This window comes from Leopardus geoffroyi, chromosome D1 (genome assembly GCF_018350155.1).
Source record: "Leopardus geoffroyi isolate Oge1 chromosome D1, O.geoffroyi_Oge1_pat1.0, whole genome shotgun sequence".
Lineage (NCBI taxonomy): Eukaryota > Metazoa > Chordata > Mammalia > Carnivora > Felidae > Leopardus > Leopardus geoffroyi.
Window position 1 is genome coordinate 9,551,445 of NC_059329.1, and position 19,192 is coordinate 9,570,636.

A 19,192-nucleotide genomic window follows, 5' to 3' on the forward strand; every position below is an offset into this window, starting at 1 on the left:
GATAACTTAGACAAAGGAATTGCCAAAGGCCACACAGACTTTGAGGAAAAGCAGAATATCAGATGCCACCTCGAGTGTTTCTGTTCACGGTAGCAGTCCCCTCCTCATTTTGAGAACCAGGAATTTCTAGAAAGGATGAAGGTTGGATATGAGATCTAATTCAGACATAAAGACTGCTGTAAATAAGCTTGCCATGAAAGGTCAGTCCTCCTCCTGCTGACCCTTTTTTCTACAGTGGCAGGGCTTCCTTACATTAGCAGCTGAGACTGAAATAGATTCCCTCCCACCCACACCCACACCCACCCACATATTCAGTGCTTTTCCTGCAGAATTGCGGTGGCTCCAGCTGAAACCAAAACTCGAAGTCCGCGGCCGACACAGGGCTTCTGCATGGCTCCACAGCTGCACGGGGGAGAAGGCAAGGAAATCCCAAGCACCTTCGGCCACTTAGTAGCACTTTAGTTTCGGTACGGGAGGCTCGCCTCGTTACTGGAATACGTTTGAAAACACTGTTTACTATAAGCAGCAAATGTGAAACACGACTGCGGCGCAGTTTAGAAGAGGGAGCACACGCATCGAGGGCTGAGTTGGTGAGGAAATCTTCACAGACGGATCGCTGTCCTAGGGAGGCTCCTCCCTCTCCTACAATCCGCCCCCACCCTCAACAGGTGCTCTGCAAAGAGCGGTATTTTTTCCGGGCTGGGTTCAGGGACACTCACTGGCTTCAGGTGCAGTGACACTCTTCTCAGCCAGAACTCCAACTTAGCCATCGCCTCTGGACCTTATCCACTCTGCCCCGTAACTTGTCGGGCCACTGGCACACTGCCCACTTGAGCATCTGTTCTCTGCACCCACCCTTCCTCTCTCGGGGGTAGCCCTGAGCACCCGGACTGCAGCCTACGCAGCCCCAGGGAGGTTTTCGGTGCCTCGCCTGTCCCACTGGGCCACACTGCAGAGCCTAGGGCGCTGGGTGAATCTGGCCAAGTCTCCCGGGAGTGGGGTTGAGATGCGGTCGTGATCTTAGCCACAGTGCTCTCTTCATCAGATTTCCGATAAACCAGACTGGGACGGTCCTCGGCCCTGCGCCCTGGGCAAACGCAGGATCTCCGTGGGCAGCTCGGGGCGGGACCGGCGGGGGGTGGGGGTGGGGGGGTGGGAGCCGGGAGCGGTCTCCCCTCCCCGGCTCGCTCCTCTCCGGCCAGCCGGGTCTTTGGCGCTGAGCTCGCGGGAGGAGGCCGTCGGGGGGCGGGCTCGGTGACGTCCCAAGGGGCGGGGGGCGGCGCGCTGGCTCCGCGCCCTCCCCTCCTCCTTCGGGTGCCGGCTCCGTGGGTCCTCGGGAGATGCGGCCGCCGCCGCCTTTGCGGTTTCCGTGCACGCAGCTGCGGGTCCCTCCGCTCCACCGCCGAGGCGCCGCGGCGTCCGAGGGCGTACCCGAGCCGAGCCATGCAGCCGGGAGCCGCGCTGCAAGCCATGCTGTTGGCCGCGCTGCTGGCGGGGCCCCGGGGCGCCACCGGTCGCCTGCTAAGCGGTGAGTGAGCGAGCTGGGGCGGGGGCTGGTTCCAGGTCGGGTTCCGCAGAGGCACCGCCTGCACCCCACCTGCTGCTGGCCGTCTTCGAGGCGGCGGCGCCTCTCCTCCGGCCCTCTGCAGGGGCTGGGGGCGTCCCCGCCCCGCTGGTGGACCCAGCCCTCCTGCGCGCCCGGCTTGCTTAGCCCAGCGGCTAAGACCAGCGCGAGTCCCTGGGTATCCTGGAACCCTCAAAGGCCGTTCCCCGCCCTGAGTTCCGGGCGGTGGAGGACATAGGCGGGGGGGGGGGGGGGCGCAAATCTGCCCCAGGAGGTACCCCCTCGGCCCCCCCTCTGAGTGCAGCCCAATAGTTGCCAGGACCGCGGCGCTGGTCGGGCTCACCAACTCTCCTCCAGCCCACTGGGGAGATCTCTTGCTCCTGGAGACGGCGGGTACAGTGGGGATTCTGGATCGGCTGTGCGCGGGGCACCCAGCCTGGTACCTCTAGTCTCTTCTCGGGGTGATGGGGGGCGCGGTGGGGGGAGGATGGCCAGATCCAGCTCTGGAACCAGAGCGCTTAGAGATCGGGAAAGAACCCTAGTTAGCGCGGGACAAGCCCCGCCTGACTCAGGGGAATGACTGTTTGCTTCCTTCCTCCTGTCGTGCCACTGCAGCCTCGGACTTGGACCTCAGCGGAGGTACAGTGCTCTGGCTTCTAGCCTCTTGCGTTTGTTCTGCATGTCGGGGGTGGCGAGGGGGGGGGGGGAGCGGAGAGAATGTCCGTGCCCCTTTCTCAGGTCTCCGGGGCGCCGACAGATTGGCCGTAGGGGATGGCGGAGAATGGCAGCCGCCACTGCGTTATCCCTGCTTGCGGAGTTGAGGGAAAGGACCCGCAGTTGCTTTCAGGATGGGGGTGGACTGCCCGGTGGCAGAAGGTGGGGGGTGGGAGTGCATCTGAATAAAGCTGCCTGGGTCAGGGCTGCATAGGCTTTGTCCTAGGTTGTGGGGAACAGAAGCCCTCGCCCTTCCCCTTCCTGCAAAAGAGAAGAGAGAGACACTTCCTGAAGGCAGGGGAACCAGATGCGCCTCAGGCATCCTTCCAGCTCTGGCTCTCTGTCTGGCACTCACCCGCTGACTTGCGCTGAGGAGCCAGGCTGGACCATACAGGAAATTCGTTTAAGGTGTTATTTTTTCCCTTGGTAAACCAAGGGCAGAAAAGTGGGGACTGCCAGTAAATTCAACTCCAGTTTCTGTCATGCTGTGGCCAGGTTGTAGGTTCCTGGGGCTCATTTTCCGTCCACCCCCTCATTTGGAGCCACCTTTAAAGAATCACAGGAGCTGGGCTGGGCCAATATCCTCTCCAGGCAGCCTTCCAGCCACAGCCTCTCTGCCCTCACCCTCCCTGGAACACCTTCTTAGTGCGAAATGTCTTGCTTTTGAGGCCTCCTAATTTGCTAATGTGCCAGTCCTGTTAGAGTTCTAGCAATAACAGAAGAATAACAAAGAAAAGGGAGAAGATGCAAAACTCTTATAACTTGTTGCTTATTGAGGATGTCCTTACAAAACCGGTAAAAGAAGCAATAGAAACAAGAATTCGCAGGAGTCTTCTGGGTTCTCTGTATGTGCTCCCTTCCCATTTAGCACTGAAAATGCCGTTAAGTGTAGCCTTTGCCCCATATTCTGGACACTGTTGGGAATAATGAAAGCTCTCTGTTCGCTGCACGGCTGCAAAACAAATTAGGAAAATGAGAACGCTCCTTGAGGGCTGGGAAGAGGCTCCCAAACCAGAATCCGTCATCCTTCTGTCTGTGGTAGAAATTCACACCCACGGCCCACAGTCTGGCTCTTACATTGCGAGGGACTCCCCTTGTTGAAATGTGGTTTTCACTTGTACGCTTGGGTCCAGAAACATACGCCGTGTGCTTCTGCAGGCTAGGAGCTCGTATTTGTATCTGTATTCCCGGGACCTAGCACAGTGCCAGGCACAGAGTGGACACTGAGTACATGCTGGTCGAACAAAGTTCCAGTGCAGCAAGGCTTCAGGCACCCAGATGCAAGCTAGGGTGGGATGTTGTTCCTCCTCAGTAGAATCCCACACGTTTGTCTGAGGTGGTGCTCAGTCCTTCTCGTGTCGGTCAGATACCACACATCACATAGGCTCCCAGTGTAGCCTGAAACTGCGGTGGCATGGGAACTGGGCAGCATAGTTCAATGGTTATGGGCTTGAGTCCGTAATCAGAATGGCCTTCCGACTCCAGTGAAGATACTGATAGCTATGTGACTTTAGCCAAATTATTTAATGTCTCTGAGCCTCAGTTTTCCCATCTGTAAAATGGGGCATAAACAAATCTACAGCACAGGATGATCAGGAGAGTTCAGTGAGATAACATATGTAAATGCAAAAGCCCTTAGCATAGTTCATGCCACATGGTAGGAATTCAGTACAACTCAGCTGTGTCTTGAGGCAAGTTCAACAACAGACAACCCGCACTGACCTGATGCTCTTAGCTTCCGCTTACACCACAGACTGGGTGACATCTCAGTCCTACTACCTAGGCAGAGGGTTCCAGGATAGAGGAGCCCACACCCAACTTCAGAATACCTCTCTTACCTGAAGGAAGCACCAAACAGAGGTGGCTCACGCTGAACCACACTATCCCCTGAGGCTTCCCGATGATGTGCCAGTGTTAGATGTGCGGCTTGGGGTGAAACCATAAATCTTCATCTACCTGTGTTCTAAAGGATGGTCAACAATGTCTGCTTTTCAAGAATCTGTAATGGAACGAACGAAACGTGGAGTTCTTACACAATATAAGCATCAGGGTTTAAATCACTGCATCTCCATGCCGGAAGGGGTGTTAATTTGCTCTGAGAAGCTAAATGACATTACACAGTCCCCTGATGAGTAATCAGAATCCCTGCCCAGGGATAGCTCCATTCCCATGCCCTGGTATACTTCGGGGAGTAGTGAAATAGGTTGGCTTCTGTTTTCTCTAGGGCAGCTGGTCTGCCGGGGAGGGACACAGAAGCCTTGCTATAAAGTCATTTACTTCCACGACGCTTCTCGAAGACTGAACTTTGAGGAAGCCAAGGCAGCCTGCAGGAGGGATGGAGGCCAGCTGGTGAGCATCGAGTCTGAGGATGAGCAGAGACTGATAGAAAAGTTCATTGAAAACCTCCTGGCGTCTGACGGTGATTTCTGGATCGGGCTCAGGAGGCGTGAGGAGAAACAGAGCAATGGCACAGCCTGCCAGGACCTTTATGCTTGGACCGATGGCAGCGCGTCAACATTCAGGTAAGTGTGTGGAATCCACAGCAGCCAACTCACTTGACGTAACTCAGAAAGGGGTTGGGCTGAATCCATGGTGCCAGGTCAGTGGGGAAGAGGAAAAGACCCAGCCAGGCAGAACCCTGCGGGGACAGCACCAGAACAGCCGCTGACCAAAGCAGTGTGGTGAAGGTGGTGGGATCTGTGCCCAACTCATGTCCCAAGAGCTCTGTCCAGGTGGCCGTGGCCCGGAAGCGTTGTTTTAATAGCAGGTGATGCTTGAAGTGAAATGGTTCTGGCTGTCCAGCCTTTTGGATTAGAACACCAATGAGAAATTGAAGGTCTGTGGAGCTAAGACTCAATATAGGGCTCCCGACCACAGGGCCTGGATGGACCAAGAGGGGACTTGAGGGATCCTGCGTTTTGGAGGGCCCTTGTAAACCCACAGCACCAGGACTTACTGATTTTACACCGCACCCTGGCACCATGGCTTTGCCACGGTCCCTCCCTAAGAAATTCAGTGACATGGATAAACATCAAAAGATAGCAAAGTCAAGAGGCAGACATAGACTGGAAAAGTGTAACAAACTACAGTGTTACTAGATAAAGAGTTTATAGAAGTCATTAACACGCTAAGGGTTTCTGTAAGTCGGTAAAACCCCAAAATATAAAGAGGCCAAAGACCTGAGCAGACCGTTGAAAAATAGAAAATCTAACTGGTGAACAGTCACATGGGGGAAAAAAGTTTGAACTCATGATCAGTCAAAAGAATGCGGATTAGGGGAGCCTGGGTGGCTCAGTCGGTTAAGCGTCCGACTGTTGATTTCAGCTCAGGTCATTCATGATCTCATGGAATCGAGCCCCGAGCTGGGCGTGGAGCCTGCTTAAGATTCTCTCTCTCCATCTCCCTCTGCCCCTCCTCTAACCCCCCCCCCCCCAAAAAAACAAAGAATGCAGGTTAAAATACATGATTTTACCTGTTACATTTAAGACAGCTGATCATCCTCTATCAAAGTCTACCCATTGTGCTGACCACATCTACACCTTCCAGGAGTAGGAGTAGCCCCTACAGGGTTCTGGGCCTCTCTTCCAGGGAGAAACTTGAAAAAGGCAAGTTCTTAGGATGAACTGTACTTCCCATCACTGTCGCTAGTCCCAGGGCCACAGCTGATACTCAGTGACCTCCCTCCTCTACTGCAGCCCAGGTTCCCCTCTCTCTCTGCTCAGGGAACCAACATGGCTTACCTCGTGGCAGGGACCCAGACCCTCAGCCCTGAGGAATGTGAAGCCCCAGTCAATGTGCACTTCTCAGGCTGGAGTGACTGCACTTTTCCATCTGCCATCCAAATTGGGTGTGTGAATACCCACAGGAACCCAAGGACACAACTGGATGCCAAACATTTCTCCCTGCCCAGCATAGGTGATAGCATAGCTACATCCTCCTGCAATGGGGGCCCGTTTCCTCCTACAAAGATAATCACTGCTCCTCTTGCCCAAGTGGCAGCCATCACTCCTAGTTTAATAAGACTTTTCCAGGGGTGTCTGGGTCGCTCAGTCGGTTGAGCGTCCACCTTCGGCTCAGGTCATGATCTCACGATTTGTAAGTTCGAGGTCCACATCAGGCTCGCTGCTGTTAGCCTGTCAGTGCAGAGCCTGCTTTAGATCCTCTGGCCCCTCTCTTTGCCTGTCCCCCCATTGCACTCTCCCAAAAATAAATAAATATTAAAAAAAAAAAAGACTTCCTAGATCTCCTGGGGGAAGTATTTCCCCTTTGGGTCCTGGGACATCTAAAACCCACAGAGCCCAGCATTGCAGAGACAAGAAGCATGGATTCCCCAGTGGGTCACAACCAGTGATGGTAAGCAAGCCTCCTCCTGTTTCCACCCCCTGGCTCCCAGATCTGTGTGTTCTTGCTCTTGGGGACACGGGATGATACTTGAGCCTTGGAGGATGTTTTGGAGGATGATCCTGCCTCCCTGCAAAAGTATTGCCTCTAAGCTAGTGCTTCAGCTGTGTCGTCCATCATTCTGTCAGGCTGGCAACTTCCAGATGCTGCAACATGTCATATGACTAGTAAATGCCCCAGCAACGAGCCCCTGCCACACCTCCTTTGCTGTAAAGTAGGTCCCATGGTCCAATGAGGTGTCATTTGGGATTGTGTCCTGGTAGATCTAATACTACGTAAGCTCTGGATAGCAGTGCTGACTGAGGCCCTGCGGCAGGAAAGGCAAACCCGTACCCAGGTTGTACGTCTATCCCTGTCAAAGTGAATCCTTGCCCCTTTCAGGATGGAAGGAGTCCAGTGCAGTCAACTTGCCACCGAACGCCAGGCTGGTGTTCTAGGATTGGTGTTCCTTTAGGGACTTAGCTTTGGTCTCCGTTGCTGGAAGGGTCAATGTTTGGCAGTAGCTAGATCAGCCTTGGTGAGTGGGAGTGGGTACTGTTGAACCCATGCATAGCTTCCTTCCCTGCCACCACGGCTACTGTAGTGAGTGTCTGTTGTGCCGGCCCCAAGGCAGCTGATACCAGGCTAGCTGACATCAACGGGCCGAGTCGTTTGTCTCCCTGGTCGTTTAGTGCCTCTTCAGTGCTAGAGGCTTTCTGCCGGGTTTTAACATGTGATAGATCCTCATACTTCATGCCTATTCCCGTATGTCTATTCGCATCTTCCTAGCCGAGAGTTCCCTATCCCCACACTTCCCCTCTTTCTCCTTTTAGACTCCTGATCAGCTGGCCAAGTTCTGTGCCTTACCCCTGAGTCCCTGTATATTCTGACCTCCAGTAACTTCTCTTTCTGTGCCAGGTAGTTGACTAAGTATACCATCTAAGCTCTGGCCAATGGGAGGATGTCGGTTTTTCAAGGCCAACTCTGAGTGGGGTTGTAGTGCAGCAGCCATCCATTTGGAATTGTACTCACATTCTTGGCTGATCTATCCGTGAACCGAACTCAGGCACCTCTATCAACTAGTCATAAGGGGTTCCCTTATGCAGCTATTGGTGTAAGCTGATGGAGAGTCTTTGGAACGACAGTGCTAGAGGCTATGGCAGACTGCTCTACCTGCTTATACAGTGCCCTTTGGTCCTCAATATATATTGATTCTGGGCCTTCCCATCCCAGGACTGGGTGTGTCCGATAGTACCTCACTCACAATGGGTAAGTTGAATTGCACGGTCTCTTGGTGCTCCCTGCCTAGTAGCAAGCCAGGAGCTGCTTTGCAAAAGGTGATTATCTCTCCGTTTCAGAAGACATGACCTTGCTATAGAATCCTAGGGGTTTACATTGTGATTCTTGCGTTGGGGCTTGTTACAAATTCTGTGTGGCATTATTTTTCCCATCTGGATACCTCTGCTAATAGGGTCTGCTACATAATAAGTCTGCTTGCATTACAGCCTAGACCTGCTTCAGGGTCCTTTTTCTGCTCTTGACCTCACTCAAAGCTGGCTGTCTTTCGTGTCAGCTGATATATGGGCCAGAGCTGTATGTCCAAGTGTGAAATATGCTGTCTCCAGCACCCAAAGGTGTTACGCTTCCTACTTCACATTATTCTAAGATGCTTCAAGATGCAATATTTGTCCTTTAATATGAAAGGGATGATCTGGAATTCCCTAGATCACTAGAAACCTACACATTTTCATGAAGTGACAGGCTCTTGAATCTTCATAGCGTTGACATGTAATCCTCTGGAGCACATGAGTCTTCCTAAGCTCTTCTGGTTCAATTAGCATGATGTCAGAAATATAGCAGACCAGTGTGATTTTCTGCAAAATGTGTAGGTAGTCCAAATTTCTTCATACCACATTATGACGGAGGGTTGGAAAATTAATGTAGTTCTCAGGCAAGATGATAAATGTGTATTGTTGTCCATTCCAAGTGAATGCAAATGGTTTTTTATTCTCTTTCTGATGGAAAATATTGTGTTTACCAGATCTGTATTGTGGGTACCCAAGGGCAAGTTAACCTGCTCTAGCAAAGACACCGTAGATGGCACAGAAGCTGTAATTGAGGTTTCTACTTAGTTGTATTTATGCTGTTCTAGTGTCATCCTTCAGGATCCATCTGGTTTTTGTAGGAGCCGGACTAGTGAATTAAATAAAGGTACGATGGCGAATAACACCCTTGCATTGTCTAGAATGGTGGTACCATTTTCTGTGATCTTCCCCTCGGTAAGATACTGGTTTTTTTATTTACTGCTTTGGAGATGTTGGGGAAAAGCAAAGTCTCAGAAGCTTCTACTTGACCTTGTCCACTATTACAGCTCTTACCTCACAGGCTAAGGAACAAACATGGGACTATACCAACTACCAACTATGGCTGTTCAAGTCATATATCTGCAGACTGGTAAATGACTGCTGGGTGGGTCCCACTGTGAGCTGGTCCTGGGCCAGAGCTCTACTCAATACCTGGGCTCAATATGCTCCCACTCTAATGGGTAGTCTTGATGATGTTTCAAGTCTTTGAATATCAATGTCACCTTGCATCCTGTGTCCAACAGTCCTTATATTTGGGTATCTCCTTTCCCCCAGTGTATGGTTACTCTACTAAATGGCCATAGGCACCTTTGGGAGAACAGGAAAATTATCCCCATGTGTACCAACCATGGCGTTGCAGGGTCCTTCCTCCTGACGACCTGGCCTCTTCTTCTATCAGTGAATTCCAAGCCTGAGACCTGGCTCAAGTCCACAAACCAGGTGCCAGGCATAAAATTCCACCCATTCCATCATCAGTGAAATGAAATAACATAAAGCCATAAGGCCAGTGGGGAAGAGAACAAGGCAAGTCAAGTTAGAAGGTCCACCAACTGGGTTGGCAAATGGCCTGGAGGTAACTAATGGGGTAGAGCCCAGCCCAAGTCAGGGCCCCCAACTGCCTAGGCACAATGTCCAAATAGTGCTGCAAGTTCAGTTATTGTCCAGGCAAACTCAACCCCGTAGGCATAGCAAAGGACCTTCCCTTGGGTGGAGGGCAACACAGCCCTCAAGCAGAGCCGTACTGAGGTGCTGCAAGGAGACCTGTCTCTCAGCTGCCTCTTAAGGAGGGGCTCTGGCAAGATCCAGGCACAGCAGCAGGGCCCAGCTAAATAACCTGAGCATGAGGGTGAGATCGGGGCCTCAGAAGGAAGCAGCTCAGGTGGGTAACCACGCAGACTATAAAACCCAGCCCTGAATCACTGCATGCAGTGAGTGCTCACAGCATTCAGACTCTCTGTGGAATCCGAGGCCCTAAAATGGGACCCATATACTCAACTGGGTGGCAGCACCATTTAATTCCAAGTACCACCGGATAGTGGAGCTCAGGCTGCTAACGGAGCTAGGAAGACAAAGGCAAGAAATGTGGCAGCAGAGGCTGAAGGAGGGGCTCATCCGCCTGATGAAGTGAAAACAAGATAAAAGCTGAAATTAGACTAGGTGGGCCCTCTGCTCTGTCCCTACCCCCTCACCTGCCTTGACAGCCTCTCCATTTTGGAAAGTCTTGCTCAGATGCTTGAATTTTCCCTCTACTTCCTAGGGCTAGAAAGGCAGTTATGATGGTTGAAAAGCATAAAGAGATAGGAGCGAGGCAAGCTCTGGCTGAGATGAGCCATGCCTCTTGTCAGTGCGTCTGATTTCTACAACAAAGAGAAACAAAAGCCGGTTCGCAAAAAGCAAGCAATAAGATCATCCCAGACTGCTTCTTCTCATAATTGCTTTGCAGACATCATATGGTAATATATTCCTCCCTGCAGAGAGCCTGTGGCAAATGTCAGATGATTGGTTGTGATGTCCATCTTAGAAAGCACGTGGTTCTACATACTGGCAACACTTCAGTTCCTCCCTGTGTTACTGTCTCCTGACGCAGAATCCTACGTTCATGGTTCACTGGAACTCTATGGGAAAAGTCTGGGGCTTCCTTCTCCAATTGTCTCCATTGTTGGCCCCTTTCCTGCAGGAACTGGTACGTGGATGAGCCTTCTTGCGGCAGCGAGGTCTGCGTGGTCATGTACCATCAGCCATCGGCACCCGCTGGCATCGGGGGCCGCTACATGTTCCAGTGGAATGACGACCAATGCAACATGAAGAACAATTTCATTTGCAAATATTCTGATGGTAATGAATCCTTCCCCAAGTCATGTGGCTGAATCCCCAGCTGCCTCTCTTAACTTCATAAGCAGCTGCTAGTTCCCAGAATTTGTTATGTGGTCTCTGAGAAAGCTTGTTGGGAATGCCAGCGGTGTTGAACACTGGGGAATGCAGTGACAGTTCCTCGTGGAGGAGTACTTCTAGCAAAGGAGAGGAGGGTCTGATGCTAAGAGAAGGGATGAAAAAAAGAAAGGGTCTAATTTATGTCTGACAAAGCGACAATCATGACAAGTTCAGGAAACAAAAAGCCCTCTAAGTGGACAAATTCTTATTCTTTCCACATGTGAGGTTGGCTGTAGGAACTTGGAAAAAAAGAAATATGAAAGGAAGCTGGCCATTGTTCCTGCAAGTCTTCTAACGGCCATGTGACATTATTTTCTGGGGGCTTTAAGGAAACAGAATAATGACCCGAGGAGGTAGATAATGGAGTACACCGATTTCACTGGCCTTGGACAGATAGCGGTCACCTTGAGGAACAGGCTTAAACCACCTTGCAGATTCATCTGGCGTTGGCTTCTAGGTCTGTTAAGGTTTTCAAATTGGCTACAAGCCTGCAGTCTCACGCTCCTGGGGTTTCCCAAACTCCCCCATCGTAACTGGCTTAGATCTAAACTTACGTGATTTTTTTTTATCTGTCCCTGAAGTTTCTCAGATCCCTAAAGCCAACTGCTGGGTCCCAGTCCTCACCTTTCCTGGTGAGAATAATCCTGTCATTCTAAACTCTTTGAATTGGACTATGCTCTTGCTCTGGTTTTTGCTGCTTAAGGTGTTTTTCCTCTCTCTCCCCCACCTCCACCCCACCCCAGGTGAACTCCTCCCCACAGAGACCTGGCCCTTCCTGCCAACACAGAGCTGACTCAGGCAGGGAGGTGGCTGAGACGGGGCTGGCTTAGCAAGTTGCCTCTTTAGAGCAGTAAAAGCAAAACTTTCCATCGCTCTGTTAATTATGTCCTAGCAGCTCTGTGGTTTAAAATGTTGTAATTTTTAAACATTTTTTGAAGGAAATGTGCGATTTTAAAAGTTCTTTTCATACCTTTTAATTTTTGGACTTTGAACCTAGCATGTATATATGTGTATATGCGTATATATACATATGCATACATATATACATATATGTGCATATATGTACATGTATGTACCTATATGAAATATTCATAATATAATATTCATATATATACACACTATTCTTTGTTGCTTTTGCTATTACTTGAATGACACCGAGTCCTGACAGGAAAAAGATTAAAAAAAAAGATGTACAGGATTAATGAGGAGAGTATAATAAAAGGATATTTACAGAAGTGTGGCAAAGAAAGAGACGGTGAGGTGCCCAGGGACTAGCCACAGTAGGACACTGTTACTACCCCTGAGCCCAAAGGAGCAAGTGGAGAGAATGGTTTTAGCAGAACCCAGAGCTCCCATGAGCTTGGAGTCATGGAATAGGAGCCACCCACCAGAAGCCATAACCATAAAATGCAGCGACTGTCAAACCATGGTGGTGATGCAGGAAGGGAGCCTGGGGAGTAAAGCCTGGGACCTCTCTCTGCTCTCCTGCCTCTGCCTCCCATCAGCAAAGCCCAGTCAGAAGTGAAAAGGCAAGGGAGTCCCAATAACACAGTGCATAGACGTCAGCCTCCTGGGACACAGAGGAGGGCAGACTAGATCTGGCAGAGGGAGGTGAGCACGTGGAGAAAAACTACTAACACGTTGTCTTTATGTGGCCACCCATCTCCAGGATGACTTCACGCACCTTAGCCATACAAGAAGCTGCACGAGCAGCTCTCTTCACCTCCACTCCCCCATTCCCCTGTGCACGTTGTGAAGCTGTCCACCCACCCCCCCTATTCCCCTCTGCACTCTGTGAAGTTGCCCAAGAGCTCTTGACTGCTGTTCCCTGTGCTTGAAACACTCCTCCCCTTTCCCAGACAACTCATCCTCACCTTTGTGGTTCACGTTGAACATCACCTCTCAGAACGACTAAGTGCAACAGGTGATCGTGAATTGGATCCTGGAGGATGATGATGGTTTTGTATAAAGCGCAGCTTTAGGACAATTGGCAGAATTTCCATAAGGTGCATAGATTAGGTAATAGACTATCAATGACAATATCTTGGTTCTGATCACTGTTACTGTGGTTATGTAAGAGAACCCCCCCCCACATATGCATATGTCCTGTATGTGTTCTTTGTACATATGTGGGTGTATATGTAGGTATAAGTAAGAATATAGATAGACATAGAGAGATACAGAGAGACAGAATAATTAAATAAATGATATGATAAAATTGTAACTTATGGGTGAAGGCTATATGGGTATTCCTTGTAGTATCCTAGCAAATTTTCATAAATCTGCATTTTTTCAAAATAAGAAGTTAAAAAAAATCTCCTCTGGGAAACCTCCCAAGGGCCCCTCAAAACCAAGTTAGGTGTTCCTCCTGGGAGGATCAGAGCACCTCACACACACAGTATTTTAACTGCCTATTTATAAGTTTCTGCCTTTCACTACCTGGTTGACATGAGGTCTGGAAACGTGCACTTTGGAGCAATGAATCCCCGCACCTGATGGGCTAGGGGAAGGTCATCCAGGGCGGTCCCAACAGGAAGGCACACCATCTATTATGCCAGGTAGCAAGAGACTGGTTGAATAACATCTAAAACTAGACAGCATGACCACGTAGAGCAGGTGGCACGCTAGCCAGGGCTGAACTCTGGCTTACGTCTGAGGTGTGCGAAAGGCGTAGGTGTATCCAGTGAAAATGAGAGACAAATCATCTGAGGCAGTGCATTGCAGATACATCGTAGGGCGTGATGGCATGCTGCATTCGTGTTGTGCCATGTTTAATGCAGTTTTGCACCGTGGATGGGACCATGGAGGGACAAGAAAATGAATACATCATGTGATGTTCTTGAATACACTATGTATTATCACATAATGTCACAAATTAGTATTTATTAATATCCTCCTGTGTTTCCATATGCTATGGCCATCCCAGAGAGCGTAAGGACTCTTCTCGTTTGCTGTTGCGTCTCCAGTACCTAGCTGAGTTTGTCTCCTTGCAATTTTAATTTTCACTTGAGTCGTTTGGGTCAAATCCCAGTTCAGCTACTCAATAGCTATGAGATTCGGACAAGTTATTTACTCTCCCTGTACCTCAGGCACCTCGTGTACAAAATCACCGTAGTAAGAGCAACCACCTCATTAGGCTGTTATCAGGGTAAATCATGTTTGTTTTTATAAAACACTTAGAACATGATGATGTTTCTATCATATAGCAGGAACTATATAAGTGGGGTTTTTTTTTTTAAATAAATGAATGGATTTGCATTGCACACACACTTACAGGAAGATGATTAAAAGCTTCCTTTCTGAATGAAACTTCAGAATGGCCTTGGCATCCTGGGCTTAGGACTGTGAATTCCAAAATCACACCCTTAAGGACCCCATCCCTATGAATGCCAGAGCATCTGATTAGCATGAGAGATTCACTACCAGTACCTGAGGGTCACACACTCTCAGCCAAAGGTAAAAGTATTCAGTGTAGCTGTTCTGTGCAACCTGATTGTCCTGAGGCTCTTTGCAACATTTTGGATGACTCAGGTTCTGGATCACCAGTGTCTGCCTTGGGGCTGGCAGTGGTCTGCTTACCTACCCCCCTACAACCACTTCCACTGCTTGGACATCGTGTTTGTTACCCTCTAAAACATCCCTAGTGAGAGTTGTTAAAATGTCTTGGATTGCTTTTTCTTTGCTTTGCTTTTCTTCGTCTTTTTTTTAGATTGTTTTAAAATTGAGGCCTGAGTGTAGCTGGGGAGGGATAGGGATTACTGTTGAAACTGGATTAGCCATATGTTGGGTGATGGTACGTAGAAGTTCATTATACCAGCCTTTCTATTCTTGTTTATATTTGGAAATTCCCATATTTAAAATTTTAAAATACTTTGGGGCTGGGTAGCTCAGTCAGTTAAGCATCTGACTCTTGATTTCAGCCCAGGTCATAATCTTACGGTCGTGACTGCCTGCATCAGGCTCTATGCTGACAGCAAAGAGGCTGCTTGGGACTCTCTCTCTCTCTCTCTCTCTCTCTCTCTCTCTCTGTCCCTCCTTCCCTCCTCTTTCTCTCTCAAAAATGAACTTAATGAAATAAATAAAATTTTAAAATACTTTTTTAAAAATACCCAAGTAAAGCTGGGGGAAGGCTAGTCTTGGTGAAAAAGTGATTCTTTTGGCTTGCTAACCCAGTTCCTAGCATTGAGTAACACAAAATAAAGTTTATCGGAAGACTGAGTAAATAAGTGGATGCCATGATTTGGCCAGTTTCACTCAGATGGCATGGAAATTTACTTATTTGTTACTTATTTTCATATTTGTTTCTTTCTGCCACAGAGAAGCCAACAGCTCCTTCTACAAAGCCTGGAGGTAAGCTCTCATTTGAGTTGGGTTCATTTGGACTGTTTCACAGGCCCCCTTTATGGGTTTAGAACCATAGGGTCTTTAGACCAGATTTTCCAACAGAAAGAGCGCGGGTGTTAAGTCATGCCTTTAGGAGAGGTAGATGCCGCGTGCAGCCCTGTCGAGTAGTTCATTAATCTCTCCCTGGCGTTGCCGATTTCTCCCAAAGCTGAAAAGCAGCAACCACAAATTCAGTTTGGGATGTGACTTGTCATTACTGACAATCTGAGAGGAATAATTCCATCTAATGAGAAAAGAAGTGAGCCAAACGGATAATTTATGCTCCTAGAAGTGAGTCATTGGCCCTTCCCTTTGGCACCTCTGTATCTTATGTGCCTTGACACCAGCTGCCTGCTGTCCGTTTCGGTACATGATTCTTGGCAGCAAAGATGCCAGGAAGATGAAGGCAGTTGAACCTGTGGGCCGGCAAACTCAACCCTTCACTTTTCTATGCTTTTAAATGGCCCGAGTCAAACTGCTCCTCTTTTTGGGGGATCCCACCCACAACCTGGCCACCCTCGGAGACTATCTGGATTATGAGGCCTTTTCTCTGGGGTCTCAAGTCAGTGTGTCTGTCTCCAGGTGAAGGAACAGAGCCAGCAACACCCATGCTTCCAGAAGACACACGGAAAGAAGATGCCAGAGAGACTTTTAAAGGAAACAATGGTATGGACCCAACTCTCCTGGGGGAGATAGATGACGGGACTCTCCCGATCACAGATGACCAAGGTTACACTTTCTACTTGGTTCTTTCCTGTAACCACTTAAAAAATGAACTAGACAGGGCCTCTGTGACTTTGCAGAAAGTGCACGAAGTTTTGGGGCTTGTAGTGAAACCACAGGGGGAGAGTAGTCGGCCAGGAGGTGAAATGCCTGCCTGAGGATGAGGATAGATAGGGCTGGGGGACGCCCAGCAGTTGTGGGTGGGGGCGGGGTACCGAGAGAATGGCTGTAGAGGAACAAAGGGGAAAAACCCAGGCCGTGAAGCCAACAGGTCCGACCTTGACATTCACTTGTGAAACAAATAGAGGAAATGGACACAAACATTTCACAATTGGAATCAAGAAGGATCAGAGAAAAGGGGGTGATAACTGGGATCGCTGATGGAATTTCCACCTGGGCTCTCACCTGGAGTCTCAAAGAGGGAGATCTGGGTTTATGTGGCTGGGCAACTTTTAAAAACCACTTCATTTCTCTGTGCTTTAGTTTTCATGTTCTGCGTGACGGAAGTAACGCCATGTGTCTCACGTATCCGAGAGCCTCACTGTGGCCGTCAAATGAAATCGGATATTGTAAGACTGCAGTTCAGTTCTGGCATTAGCCACACCAAGCTAGGACAGAGCCCACACGTTAAGGGCACAGTCTACAGCAAGTCACTTCAGACATCCGTCACAAGTTCAGGGGTCCCCAGGCCACCCCCACTTCTGGCTACAAATCCAGAGGATGCCCACAACCCCCTCAGGTTTGATAGCTCACTAGAACAACTCACAGAATTCAGGAAAATACCGTATGTAGGACTGCATTTTATTGTAAAGGATACAGATCACCACCAGCCAGCTGAAGAAACAGGTAGGGTAAGGTCCGGGAGGGTCTTATGTGGGGAGTTTCTGTGTCGTCTCCCTGGGGAATCAGGATGCATAATCACCCTCCTGGCACATCAACGTGTTCATTACATAGGCATGATTGATTTGGTCATTGGCCATGAAATTAAACTCACTCTTCACGCCCCCTCCTGTCCTGAGACCCCCGAGGAGCCCCCTTCCTGAGACATCTTACCAGCATAAACTCTGATATGGTCGGAGGGGCTCCTGAATAATAAAGTTACCCCTGTTACCTGCAAAATTCCAAAGATTTAGGGCCTCTCTTCCAGAAGCAAGGTCAAATTTTATTATACAACTGATAAAATGTGTTAAAATGCTTTGAAAAAAGTACAAAGGGCTCTACAGAGGTGGGTGGCGTTTTCAGTGCTCATCGGTTTTATGGCGGCATTTAAAGTGGGTTTTGCTTTGGGCTCTTTGTGTGGTTGTTAGGTGTGCAGCCTCACAGGAAAACAAAGCAACAGCTTCCAGAAGGTTGGGAACCTTGGACCAGTGGGAGTAAGAAAGGGGTCAGACCCCAGTCCTTGATTCCTCCTCAAGCCCCATGACAGAAAATTCTTTGGTTCTAAGTCTTAAAGGATAGGTCGGGATAACAGACCTCTGAATGTCCTCCACAGTCACCGCTCTTGGTCCCAACTGGATCCAATTAGTCTTAGTCAGATTTGTTGGAAGGTTACAGTCTGATTCATGGGCTTCATGTGACCTTCTCTTTCCTGGTAACAGCACTGAGACTCAATTCTTCTTCCCTCCCTCTTCCCCACCCCACCTTGGGAACTACCATTTCTGTCCCAAGAGCCAAAGACGTCAACACTGCCCAAGCAGCCCCTGCTTTGTTAAGGGACAGGAAGGATAAGAAAAGAGAGTATCTCTTTCCTCTGGGGAAAAAAAAAAACAAATTTAATTCAAAAAATGCCTCTCTGATATTTTGCAAGAGACTCCAACACTTAAACTTCTTTTCTCTATTACTTAGGATAACAAGATAGGTAGAAAACGCTCACTTATTGAAACTAGAAGACTTTGCCAACTGGGTAACTGTATACCTATTTCCTTCCAGGAATGTGCTCTTTGAAATACTCTATGTTGATTATGCTCTTTTAAGCCTGTTTTGAAGCACGTAAAAACCACTGATGCTGATAATATGCAATTTTCTTTTCAGAAGCTGCCTTAAATCTTGCTTACATTCTAATCCCCAGCATCGTCCTTCTCCTTGTGGTCATCACAGTTGTGTGTTGGGTTTGGATCTATAGAAGGAGGCAAGTAAAACTGTCGTTGTGTGAGTCTTTGTATCTTCTGGACTCTTTGAGATTTGGACATTGCTCTGTTTACTTCATTAAAAAGCCATAGCGGCTCCAAGAGAATCACCATTGCAGATTTGAGAGTATATTCTCCGATGGGCTCAGGACATTCAGAAGTACTAAGCATTTGTGCTTAGTTGTGACTAAGAGAGTGACCTTATATTCTTTCATTTTTGTGTAAGGAAGATTTTACATGACTTGAGGGGTGAAACTGTGTTATTTGCCTACTTTGTATACACACATCACTCAGCACAGTACTTTCATGAATGAATACTCTCACTCCAAAAATGTTTGTTAGTTGGGGGAAGGAATAAATAGTGAGCCATTGAAATATGACTGTTCCAGAGCCTTCTGGCAAACATCTGCAATGAAATCACTTTATTAAAAATGAAATAGCTCAGTCTCTTAAATGGACTTTCTTTTAATTCAATATACAATTATAGATTGCTACCAAATAGCTCCACTAAGTAGCCTAGAGGACCTCTATTTATGAATCATGGGCCACCATTTTTGAGGGACCCACAGCTATTCTCAGTGGGTTTTTTATTCCCCATCATCATGCCATACATAGAAGAAGGCCAGTATGCCCATTTTACAACAGAAAAACTAAGGTCCAGTTTAAGATTTGGCTCCCTTTGATGACCATTTTAAGATGAATTAGTAAAATACCAATGCTTAAGATTTGACTTGTGTAAACCTTTGTATTTGCTTTAAGTTTCGACTTGTTTAAGATTTGACTTTTTAAGTTTATAGTCGATTGGACTTTAAGATTTGACTCCCTTTGATGACTATTTTAAGGTGAATGAGTAAGATATCAATGCAGAGTTGACCCTACAACAACAAGGGTCTGAACTGTGTGGGTCCACTTATACATGTTGTGGGCTTTTTTCCAGTAAATACAGTATAGTACTGTAAATGTTTTTTTTTTTTTCTTCTTTATCACTTTCTTTTTTTTAATGTTTA

General features: G+C 48.4%; 1 protein-coding gene across 2 annotated transcripts in view; it reads left to right on the forward strand.

Moving 5' to 3' along the window:
- Positions 1–1,139: 1,139 nt before the first annotated feature.
- LAYN (layilin) overlaps positions 1,140–19,192 on the forward strand; it is a 30,011-nt gene continuing 11,958 nt past the window's right edge. The window contains exons 1-7 of one of the 2 annotated variants that reach the window (XM_045482752.1): positions 1,224–1,528; positions 2,180–2,203; positions 4,503–4,800; positions 10,700–10,857; positions 15,271–15,303; positions 15,919–16,002; positions 18,091–18,187. In XM_045482752.1, coding sequence (XP_045338708.1) covers positions 1,444–1,528; positions 2,180–2,203; positions 4,503–4,800; positions 10,700–10,857; positions 15,271–15,303; positions 15,919–16,002; positions 18,091–18,187 — 779 coding nt within the window. In that variant the 5' untranslated portion in view covers positions 1,224–1,443. Of the gene's footprint in view, positions 1,529–2,179; positions 2,204–4,502; positions 4,801–10,699; positions 10,858–15,270; positions 15,304–15,918; positions 16,003–18,090; positions 18,188–19,192 lie in introns of both variants that reach the window. The other variant, XM_045482753.1, reaches the window with a different exon arrangement.